The 12,384-nt window shown below is 36.7% G+C and overlaps 1 protein-coding gene across 3 annotated transcripts in view; it reads right to left on the bottom strand.

The window, feature by feature from the left end:
- Nucleotides 1–12,384, bottom strand: part of CDKL2 (cyclin dependent kinase like 2) — a 41,884-nt gene that overhangs the window by 14,383 nt on the left and 15,117 nt on the right. For 2 of the 3 annotated variants that reach the window (XM_015831478.1, XM_015831479.1), the window contains 5 exons: nucleotides 8,345–8,634; nucleotides 7,653–7,746; nucleotides 5,046–5,163; nucleotides 3,936–4,042; nucleotides 3,439–3,486 (listed from right to left, as the gene is read on the bottom strand). In XM_015831478.1, coding sequence (XP_015686964.1) covers nucleotides 3,439–3,486; nucleotides 3,936–4,042; nucleotides 5,046–5,163; nucleotides 7,653–7,746; nucleotides 8,345–8,634 — 657 coding nt within the window. The remainder of the gene's footprint in view (nucleotides 1–3,438; nucleotides 3,487–3,935; nucleotides 4,043–5,045; nucleotides 5,164–7,652; nucleotides 7,747–8,344; nucleotides 8,635–12,384) is intronic. The other variant, XM_015831481.1, reaches the window with a different exon arrangement.

Raw genomic sequence — 12,384 nt, 5'->3', positions numbered from 1 at the left:
AGCGGTGAATGTTCCAACACTGGAAGTTTTTAAGAAGAGACTGGACAGCCATTTGTCTGAAATGGTGTAGGGTTCCTGCCTGAGCAGGGGGTTGGACTCGATGACCTCCAAGGTCCCTTCCAACTTTATTATTATTATTATTATTATTATTATTATTATTATTATTATTATTATTATTATTATTAGACATCTGCCTGCCCGCCCAGCTGTGCTCTTCCTCCTGGCCGAGGTTTTCATTGTTGTGAGCATTTCTGTTGAGGATTGGCAGCGGGGGTGGGGTGAGGGGTGTTTGGTTTTTATTCCCCCCGTCTGCTGGGTGGTTGCAGCAGGTTTTGGTCACTTCACATGATCCTGGGACACTGTGACCATCATAAATATGAATCAGTGGCCAAGTATCTGAATGTAAATCACAAGACCCTGGAGATGCTGCAACATTCCAGCTGATGGGCGCTTCTTCTGGGCTCAGCAGAAGTGCCAGGATCAGCGCCGAGCTCCAGCTGGACCCTGGTGCTGATCCTGGCGCTTCCACTGAGCCCTGACAGCCCCGAAGAAGCGCTGATCCTGGTGCTTCTGCTGAGCCCTGACAGCCCTGCAACTCCAGCCATCTCTCACTCAGGTTTGTGCAGTGCTGCCACCGGTTCAGCTCATTCCCCTCCCCTGCTACCACTTTTCTAGGATGGTTGTATACCACCTGCCAGGTACCAATGTACCACAGGTGGTACCCGTACCACTGGTTGAAAAGCCCTGAGGTAGAAAACTAACAGCCCAGGGTGAACTCCTTGCCCGAACTCCTACCCCCTACAGTTAGAAAGTATGCAAATGTGAGTGGATGAATAGATACCACTTTGGTGGGAAGGTAACAGTGTTCCATGTGCCCTGATATATAGTCATGCTGGCTACTTGACCATGGAAATGTCTTTGGGCATTGGCTCCCTCTGCTAAGAAACGAAGATTAGCACTGTCCCCTAGAGTAGGATATGACTGGACAGAGGAAACCTTTATCTTTATATCCATCCATATTTTTAAAAGTACTTTTTTATGAAAGAATTGATTTGTTTTCATTAAAATGCTGAGGCCAAAGAAGGTAACACTTCCTTATACAAATTCCAGCAAGCAGCATCCGAACATCAAGTGCTTTGCCATAGTTGCAGAGCCTCCCTCCTTCGCTATGTTTTACAAAGCTTCTAGTGTCAAGTAAAAGAAACTTCACATTGCCATCAGGTTCCAAATCAGCACATTCAATATCCCAGAAAATAAATTTGTATTTCTCATGATGCCATTACAATTACAATAGCAAACCCAAAGGACACATCTACAAATCAAATTTAAGCGCCTTTTTAAAAATTAACTCTAGTTTGTGGAGTCCTAAATATGCAGAAATGTAGTGAATCTGTTTCTGGTATTTCCTGGAGAGAAGGAATCAGTCAGATATCTGTTTACTCAAAACAGTAATAATACCTAAAATTTCCAAATGTGTTGAAGAGTTATAAGGGCAAATACGTACAAACACTGATATTCACAACACACTTTTTAAGCATCTTCAATAACATGTCTTATACAAGAATGCTTTACAAATAATCAATTCCATTATTTGGGTGCAGTGATAGTAAAAAAGTACTACTCAAATAACATAAACTTCAATTTTCGTACAAGGGTCATAGTATTAAAGAATTAGGAACATATCATTTAGTGAGATCCATGAATCAAGGGTAACTAAGGGTAAATGGAGATCAAAGCTAGTTCATAGAGAGCCAGTTTTCAAACATAATGTTTAGGAGTGTGGATTTTCCTTGAATGCATGCTTGTAACTACATGAATTCAGTGAAAATCAAGAAATGAATAGAGAATCATAGAGCTATGCATAGCTGCAAGCATTCTCTCAGTCTTGATAGAAAGCTTATACAAAGAAAAGTACCCCTTGAATTGAGTTTGACTCCCGGTGACTTCATCGTTGAGCTTGACTGGTGGTTAATTATTACCAACTTTCCAGGGTCTACAAATTTGAAATTTCTTGATGATCTTTTATCCAAGTACTAATCAGGTCACATCTTGCTTAGATTTTTTTCTAATTCATCCAATTAATTATAGGAGGAAAGTATTTGTCATAGACATTTCAAATATAAGCTGTAATTTTTAAATTTTAACCAAAAGCATAAAAATAATATTAAATAATAGTTTTATCTTTTATCAAAGCATTATCTTCTCTTTTTCCTAAATACCATTACTAGGTCTATTTGCGTACTATGTTCAGTCACAGTTAACATAACCATGCTCTCTTGAACAAACCACCACTGGCAGGGTTCATACAATATGCTAAGCTTATGGCTGTAGATTGTCAGAATCAATCCATAGTTTCACTGATATGAATTCACAGTTGGTTTATTTCAATGGAAACGTATACTCATTTTATTTTGCTTTAGGAATTTACGAAACATTGTATTTATTTATATTTATTTATATTATGCATTTTTGGATCACCATCTCCTTCTCCCTACTAGATCAGAGCTAAGGATTTTTAGCCCAAAATTCTGGTTTCCACAGGACTGAATTTGATTCTTAAAAGAAAGTTAAAGAACAAAATATCATGTCAATCGCCCTCCCCTGATTTCTTTATGACTTCAGTTCAATTTGCAAATTGCATAGCAAGGAGTTTGAAATAAAAAGGTGAAAAAGTAATGCTCATAAAGTATCTATTAGTGTAAGACAATGCTCTAAAATCTCCCTCCCCCATCTATTCTTGACCTCATACTTCATACTAAGTAATATATAATTTCACAGGCATATACAAATAGCCATGATGATGCCAAAATTATGAAATGTGTGTAGAGTTATCTGTTCTTTCCTATTTATATTGCAGTGGTGAATGAAAGTATGTAAGGGATGAAATTTGTGTTGCAATATTTTGATATATGTTTCGTCACTCGCCCTGTTTGGCTCCATAGATACCTATGTTTGATTTGTTTGCCATTTACCATAATATGTGAACAGCCAGTAAAAAACTTCTTTAAAACACTGACTTACTGGATAATGGCAGATAGCTTTTGTATAGAAAATGTGAATCAGCATTAAAGAAATGGGAGAATTTCATTTAAACGGTTAAATCTGTTTAATTGTTATCTTCAACTGTTAGAAATCTCTTCCCACAATTTTCTAGCAAATTACATCAGTTTTCAAGATCACTGAAATGATTAATTGTAGATTACTTTCTTCATCATGTTATGAAAGAAGTAACAGTCTTAGTACCATAGTTCTAGTTAACATAAAATCATTTTTCCTTTTACTGCCATTATCTTAGCTACAGCAAAATGCTAGCAACTGCCTCCTCCTCCTCCCCCAATTTCAAAATACCTCTATGATAAGGGTGTAAAAGTACTGCAGGTATGTGATCAATGGGAATCAAGTAAGAGTTGCCAATTCCACTTGTTACTAATGCTCTACCTTGGGGAAGGTGGCTTCTGACGTATCTTGCAAGGAGCTTCCAGATATCTGCAAATCAAGTAAATTTTGATTGAATTTCAAGCAGGCTAATGTTTGGGCAGCAGTCAGTGTTACCAAAAATATCAGTAAGAAATAACAATAACTAGAATCTATTATCATGTTTGATCATGTTAAGATAATTTTATGAACGTCTATTATGTTCCCCTACTAAAAAGTCCAACTTCATAAATATTTCTCTTATCTTTCTCTAAAGATGCTCTCTCATATTTCTTTTAAGCTGTACCAAATATTACGATCTTTTGTGCTTTATTTTCAATACATTTACTAATAAATACAAAGGTGAAAAGCAGTAAGTTTTTTCTTACTAAGGAATACCCTGCATTTTTTTTAAGGAAGGTAAGGATGCATATTGGAAAGATACATGTCTCATAATAAGAAAAATAAATGCTATAAGTTGTGTATGCATTTTTACTCCTCAAATAAAAGGAACTGAATACCTGATGCAGAGCCAGGTTTGGATTCTGAAGATCTATTGTGGCAAGAGACGGCATGCAAGACTCTGGAACAATTTTACTTTCTTTCTTTAGAAATCTGGAATTCCAAACTATTTATGGGAAAAAAACATTTGACTTTTGTTTAACAGAAATTACCCTCTGTAAAAGTATCAGACTTCCTAAAACATACATTGCTACATAGGACTTTGAGCTGCTTTTTCTTTTGATTTGACTGATTCAACTATTAATTTGCCAGTTGTTGATTTATAACAGGGTGGACAACATGAGGCCCTCCACGACTGTTGGACTGCACTTCACATTATCATCACATCACGTGCTGGCTAGGTAGGAAGGTAATTGAAGCTTAACAGAAGCTAGAGAGCTACACAATATCTTTTAAATGAGTTTTTTTTCAAGTTTGTTAGAGATATTTAGTTCAATTATTTTCCATTCCCCTGCTTATTATGGGCTGAACACGTGTGCACAAACATATGCATAATGAATTTTAGGATTTATCACATACAGAACTCGAGCTCATAGAAATGAAATCAAAAATCACTCTAAAAATAAAAAACATCTTAACTATTGACCTTGTCATTTTAATGTTCCTAGTTTAGATAGAACAGGGTAAATTTTCATTCAGAAAAATGTAACTGGCAATGATACATTGAGCTATACTTTTTAGCTTTGAATGTTATGATTATTCAACTAATTCTGAGCTATGAAATGTAAAAGACTGAAATCTTTTATAGAACCTTTGCTGAAAATGGATAAAATGATCAAATGATTTGTGGATTTATTGATTTAAAAGGTTTGTTTATTGGAAAAAGGAGCTATAATGTGTAATATGAGATGGTGGAGATGTAATTGCTATGCTAACTGCTGCAAACTGCTACAAAGAAGTTGCTCTTTAGGTATTTTTCTTTTTCTTATTCTCTTTATATTCTTCACTTTTTTCTTTCTTTTACATATTAAATAGATTTATATGGCCGCCCAATTCACACACAATGATTTTTTCCTTCTATGTTTCTGTAGTTTTTAAAAAATCTTTGTAAAATCTTCATTTAATAAAAATTATTCATAAACATTCTATAACCAAACACAAACCCTTACCATCCACACCTTTGAGTTCAGGAAGATGGCTGTAATTAAGCTCTGGCAAATGGACATCTGCTTTAGAAAACTCCCTTTTTTTTTTGAGGGACTGAAGAGCATTGTTCTCTTTTGACATCTATTACCAAGCAAATAAAATGTGATGGTGGTTTTGCAAAAAAATAAAGTCTAAAGTGAAACACCGTATATAGAGATTATATAAGCAGTACTAAATATCTACTCCATCCTATATTAATAGTGAGCCCATTCTCTAACACCAAAAGAACTTTAACCAGCATAATAGAGGGAGTGGAGGTAGAGGGGGGACAACAAAATTTGCAGATAGCTGCAGAAAGAAGTGATAGCTATTGAAAATATAATGTTGGAATATTGGGGAGGAAAGGAGGCTATGATGAAAGTTAAATCAGCTAAATGAGGGCTATTCTTTATTAAAAAAATAAAGCTTGAATTGCATCTAATAGCAGGAGATAGACCTACTATCTATGCAAATTGTGCCCATATCTTGATAAGCTTTAAGCAGATCCTAAATGAGTTATGAAAACACATAACAAAAATGATAATATTTTGTGTAATTTGGATAGGAACAGTTATGAAGAAATATGTGTGTGTGTGTATACATACATATACGTACACATATTTCAGAAAGAAAAAAGCATTAATTACAAATTTGAGAAGGATTGAAAAAACTCTTCTCTTTTTTTCCCCTTTAAGAAAAAATGCCTAGTTTTTCTCCTAGTGCTGTGCATGTTTCACTGTAGATTTGCTGGAAGGATTCCTTTATTTTTATTGATTTTATTTAAATTGCCCAGGGAACATTTTTGGCTGATGAGTATAGTAGAACTAAACAAAAGGATACCAAAATAAAAGGAAAGATAAAATGCTAAGAGAAAGGCCCTACTTGCTAGATATACATGGAAGAGTTATGGGGAACTTTGCTTTTCTTTCTTCTCTGCCCACTTTCCAAGGTCTGCATGCTCATCCTATGGTTTCCCAAATTCCCACAAGATGTGGCATAATAATAATAATCATCATCATCATCATCATCTATATAAAAATGTAAATGTTCGTTTGTTCAAAATCTTAAATCTCCGAAGGTTCTTCACCGATTGCTTTGAAATTTTCACACAACGTTGCATTCGAATACGCGTGTGTTTTTATATACCTATATTATATAGAGTCACACCTGTGACAGCTAAAAACATGCTTTTTTTGAAAAACAGCGCCATCTGTTGGACGTAAAAGCAACACACGCTTTTACCAGACTGAGCCAGGCAATGCGTGGCTGGGTACAGCTAGTAAAAATAATAACAATAAAGTTGGAAGGGACCTTGGAGGTCATCTAGTTCAACCCCCTGCTCAGGCAGGAAACCCTATACCATTACAGACAAATGGCTGTCGAGACTCTTCTTAAAAACTTCCAGTGTTGGAACATTCACCGCTTCTAGAGGCAGGTTGTTCCACTGGTTAATTGTGCTAACTGTCAGGAAGTTTCTCCTTAGTTCTAAGTTGCTTCTCTCCTTGATTAGTTTCCATCCGTTGCTTCTTGTCCTGCCTTCAGGTGCTTTGGAAAATAGCTTGACTCCCTCTTCTTTGTGGCAAACCCTGAGATATTGGAATACTGCTATCATGTCACCCCTACTCCTTCTTTTCATTAAACTAGACATACCCAATTCCAGCAACCGTTCCTTATATGTTTTAGCCTCCAGTCCCCTAATCATCTTTGTTGCTCTTCTCTGTATTCTTTCTAGAGTCTCAGCATCATTTTTACATCGTGGTGACCAAAACTGGATGCAGTATTCCAAATGTGGCATTGTAAAGTGGTATTAATACTTCACGTAATCTTGATTCTATCCCTCTATTAATGTAGCCTAGAAATGTGTTGGCTTTTTTGGCTGCTGCAGCACACTGCTGGCTCATATTTAAGTGATTGACCACTAGGACTCCAAGATCCCTCTCACAGTTACTACTATTGAGCAAGGAACCACCTATCCTATACTATACCTGTACGTTTGGTTTTTCTTACCTAAATGTAGAACCTTACTTTTTTCACCATTGAATTTCATTGTTAGATAGTGCCCAATGTTCAAGTCTGTCCAGATCCTCCTGTATCTTAAGACTATCTTCTGGAGTGTTGGCTATTCCTGCCAGGGGTCGTCTGCAAATTTGATGAGTTCCCCATCTATCCCCTTGTCCAAATCATTGATGAAGATGTTGAAGAGCACTGGGCCCAGAACAGAGCCATTGAGGACTATATGCTAAGTACGGCCGGTCAGCCAGCTACAAATCCATCTGGTGGTGATGCTGCCTATCCCACATTTTTCTAGCTTACCAAGAAGTAGGTTGTGATCTACTTTATCAAATGTTTACTGAAGTCCAAGTAAATTATATCCACAGCATTCCTCTGATCCATTAATTTTGTCACTTGGTCAAAGAATGCAATAAGGTTTGTCTGGCATGATCTGTTTTTGACAAACCCATGTTGGCTTTTAGTAATGACTTTGTTTGCCTCTAGGTGTTCACTGATTTGTTGTTTGATTATCTTTTCCAGAATCCAGAATATAAATACCAAATATTAGGAAAGTTCAAATATTTTCAAATAGAGCTTACCGATGCTGATAAGTTCACATTATAGTGACCTGCTGGTGATTGTTTGCCTTGCTTGATACAAGGATTGAAATATATTTTGCTTTTCTCATCAATTCTAAAAATAAACATACACAGAATGGGCATCCTTAAATTTAAAAGCCAGGTCTAAGACTATATAACTGAAAAATACAATTGTCCCAGACTGATCTACAGGCAGAAGATGTTGAGAGTTTGCAGAAATTAATTAGATCTACATTTGGGTCAGTATCTGTATAGAAGACTGCTAACATGAGTTAATATTGAAGTTGTCATGCTATATAACAATTACAGGAAGTAACGTTTGCTAATATCTAGGTAAGAGTTTTCTCCCTCCTTCTTCAACCTTCCTCCACCCTGTAATATCTACTCAGTTACAGGTCTTTTATTCTACTGCAGCACAATTGGGTGGGTGTTTTTTTTTAACTAAATACTGACAATGAAACCTAAACTTAAGAAAAACATTGTTGGAGCAATTCTCACTTTTTGTAGGCTGAGACCTTCATCCTATTTGAAAATAAGTATACTATAGCTATACTTAGGAAATAATGTATGAATTAGTCCTTAAGTAACATTAGATAATACGCAGAAATATGTACTTTCTAAATAGAAATGGCTAAAGTGTAAAGTAATCTGCAATACTGATACCAATTTGATAATTTATTCTATTTTTGTACCTGTAATTATGGCTTGCCAATGTTGTCCCTATTGTGGGAGTCCCATCGATGCTGGATTGTGTGGTGGAATAATTCTGTGCAATGGGAGGAATTACCATGCTTGGATTCTTCACATATTCTAGGCTACTGTTTGAATCCTGTATATATGTTGGAATTGTATTAAATTGCCCAGCACTGTTATCATACAGGAAACTCATACGTGATGACCTTTCAGATTTCAGTATGTCAGCCTTAGATACTTTCATTCTGAACAGCTTGGAGTCTCTGAGCTTTGAATTCACACCTAAATCCTGTTACAAGACACAAACCAAGTACTACAAATGAACTGAATACAAGTGAAAATTAATAGGCAATATTATATGAAGGTCACAGAAACCTGTAATTCTGTTAATGTTTGCACTATTTAGTGATACTAGGAGAACTATATGGAAAAAATATTATTTCTATCTGCAAGAGGCAACCAATCACATTCAAATCCACAGAATTGCTTTATGTACGTACAATTATCCTGATCCAACTATGGAAGAATACAGCTTTTGTTTTATCTCAATGAAACACAAAATACGTCACATCTATAATAAAAATTCAACAGAGATGACAATAAATCATCTGTTATCAAGTATACGCTAGACAAAGAGTTAACGTCAATCCTGGTCCCATAAACATGCTGTTAGTGTACCTAATAAGTGAAGTTCTAGTCTAGTAAGTCTCCTCACACACAGAAATGTAGATGTTGGCAGGAAGAGGTATGATAATGAAGAAATTAAAAAACCAATACATATAAAAACAAAAGGAAATTAAAGTATATTTAAATGTTTGTTACAAAAGTATCAATATAATTAAAACACTATATTTATTAATAGTTGTGCATACTAAAGGAGGAAGGATTTCAGGTCTTCCTCTCAAGATGGCTGCACGGTAAGGGCTTTTTTCCCCCTCTTACTGATGATGTGCTGATTTTATTGGCAGAGCTGGTTCTTTGGCAGTGCTGTTCCCTGGTTTTAAATGATAGCACTTAGGAATGACCCAAGACGATTCTTGGACAATCATGGCCCCAGTTGGAAAGGCAGGGTCTTGAAGGTTCCAATTCCCTCTGGAAGTGATCAAAGTCACTGGAGTATACATTTTCCTGTCAGCAGTTTCTTAAGTATGCCTGAATATTAACTTTCACTTTTTGAATGTATTGCTTCATTTTGTTTTTTGCTTTAAAAATTGATTAGCGGTTGAATGCTGATTTATTTCAACCCCTTGCTGGACTCTAATTGTTTGTTTTTCTTTTTGGTATGATATTTCTTCTTTTTGCTGTGTATATTCCTCCTTATGCAAACAGAGATAAGGCCCTGAATGTTTTCTATCATACCATCAGTAAGTTATCAACTATTTGCTTGGAGGATGCTGTTATTGTTATAGGAGATTTTAATCAGGTTTCCATCAGTATGTGAACTTCACAATCAGAGATGGGAATACATTGGATTTTGTTTATTCTAACCATGAATGCATTCAAAGCTATTCCCCATCCTCACCTTGGCTCTTCTGGCCATCTCTCTGTCCTGCTTATCCCAGCATATAAGTCTGTATTATGAAGCAGGTGAGGGTTTGGGCGGAGGGATCTACAGAAGTATTACAAGATTGCTTTGAGTACACGGATTGGGGCATGTTTAAAGAAGCTGCTGTACTTAACCAACATATTAATGTAGGTGAGTGTGCCACCACTGTGTCTGCATATATTCAGAAATGCATTGAGGATATCTGTGTCCTTAAAAATATCATGGTGCAGATTAATGAAAAACCATGGATGACACATGAGGTTCACAAGATATTGAAAGCACAGAATGTGGCTTTAATCCAGTGATATGCTGGTGCTTAGAACTGCCAGAGCCAATTTGAAATATGCCATAAAAACAGCAAAGCAATCCCATTGTCAGAAAGTTCAGAATTTCTTTCAGGACTCTACGAACATCAGGTGTATGTGGCAAGGCATCCAGGCCATTACAGACTATAAGCTGGCTCCATCGTGCTGTAAGGATAACAGTATTTTTAAATGAGCTGAACACATTTTTAAAAAAAGAATTGAGGCATCAAATATTACCTGAGAGGAAAGCTATACCCCATCCTGATGAGAAAGTGATTAGCTTTGATGTTAGCTCTGTCTGGAGGACATTGTGGAAAGTTAACATTATAAATCAGCAGGCCTGGATAATATCCCTGGGCATGTTCTTACGGAGTGTGCAGATGAGTTTTTACACATATTTTCAATCTTTCATTGCAGCAGGCAGTTTTAAGACTGTCATTATTTTGCAAGTGCCCAAAAAGTCTTCAATCAAGGTGTTAATGATTATCATTGGTTGCAATTACGTCCATCATTATGAAATGTTTTGAAAGGCTGATAAAGGACTTTATTGTACCCAGCCTCCCTCCAGCATTTGACTCACTTCAGTTTGCTTATTGTCTAAATCCTTCCACTGAGGCTGCTGCTTCCTATATTTTCCATCTGAGCTTGGCAGACTTAAAGGAATATTGTTTGTTGACCTTAGTTCGGCATTTAATACAATCACTCTTCAGCATTTAGTAGATAAATTGGGCCTTTCAGGTTTCAATACTCCTTTGTGCAACTGGATTCTTGATTTTTCTCATTGATAAGCCGCAATATGTGCAAGTTGGGAACTATTATTTTTAGCTCATATTCTTGAGCACAGGCTTTCCTCAGGGCTGTGTCCTAAGTCTGCTGTCATTCACTCTGCTGACTCATGACTGTTGGGCAAGGTTTACTACCAACCATATTGTGACGTATGGAGATGATACAACTCTGGTGGGCCTTATTTAGGATAACAAAGGTGATTACAGGAGGAGGCAGAGGATTTGATGAACTGGTATAATAAAAAGAGCCTGGTTTAAAATGTAAGAAAAACAAAAGAGATCATTGTTGATTTCAGAAAAGGCAGCCCTAGCCACACACCTCTGTGTATTAACAATTCAACTGTGGAGGTGGTTAATAGCATCAAGTTTTTGGGTGTGCAGCTGATGAGCAGGTTAGCTTATGAGACACTGGTAAAGCGGGTACAGCAGTGCCTATCTTTTCCACATTGTATGAGAAAGCACATCTTCTTTCCCCTCTCCTTACCACTTTCTATAGAGGGATGATTGAAAGCATCCTGTTGTATTGTATTACTTTGTGGTTTGGAGGTATTACTGTTTCAAAAGGAAAGTTGTGAGAGAATGGTAAGGATGGCAGAAAAGATTATTGGAAGTTCACTTCCTTCTATTTAGGACATAGCATATAAGCATTGCTTGACCACGGTCCACAGTATTGTCTGGGGCACTCCACATCCCCTTCATGACTAGTTTTCTTTGTTACTTTCTGGGAGGAGGCTTTGTGGTATCTGAAGCAGAACAACTGGATTCGGTAATAGCTTTACACCATATAGTATCAACCTTGTTAATTCTGAAGATACCTTTTTCCGTTATGTATTCTAAATGGTCTGTGATTAATATATGTATGCATGTATGTATGTATGTACGTGTGTGTGTGTGTACGCGCGCGTGTATACAGCATATATATATATATACAGTTGCAAGAAAAAGTATGTGAACCCCTTGGGATAACACAGAGTTTTGCATGAATTGGTCATAAAATGTGCTCTGAACGTCATCTAAGTCACAACAATAGAAAAATACAGTCTGCTGAAAATAATAATGCACAAACATTACATGTTGCCATGGTTTAATTGAACATAACATGTAAACATTCACAGAGCAGGGAGGAAAAAGTATGTGAGCCCCTAGCCTAATGACGTCTCCAAGAGCTAATTGGAGCCAGGAGGGAGCCAACCTTGACTCCAACCAGTGTGATGATATTGGATGTGTTGCTGACAGCTGTCCTGCCCGTTAAAAACACACACCTGTTATGGGTAACTGGTTTCAAGAAGCACTGTCTGATGTGAACCATGCCTCGCAGAAAAGAGCTCTCAGAAGACCTACGATCAAGAATTGTTGACTTGCATGAAGCTGGAAAGGGTTACAAAAGTATCTCCAAATGCCTT

Source organism: Protobothrops mucrosquamatus, unplaced genomic scaffold (assembly GCF_001527695.2).
Source record: "Protobothrops mucrosquamatus isolate PMUCROS unplaced genomic scaffold, P.Mucros_1.0 scaffold_257, whole genome shotgun sequence".
Taxonomy (NCBI): domain Eukaryota; kingdom Metazoa; phylum Chordata; class Lepidosauria; order Squamata; family Viperidae; genus Protobothrops; species Protobothrops mucrosquamatus.
Note: the sequence above shows the minus strand (reverse complement) of the source record. Positions and strands in the feature narration are given on the sequence as shown.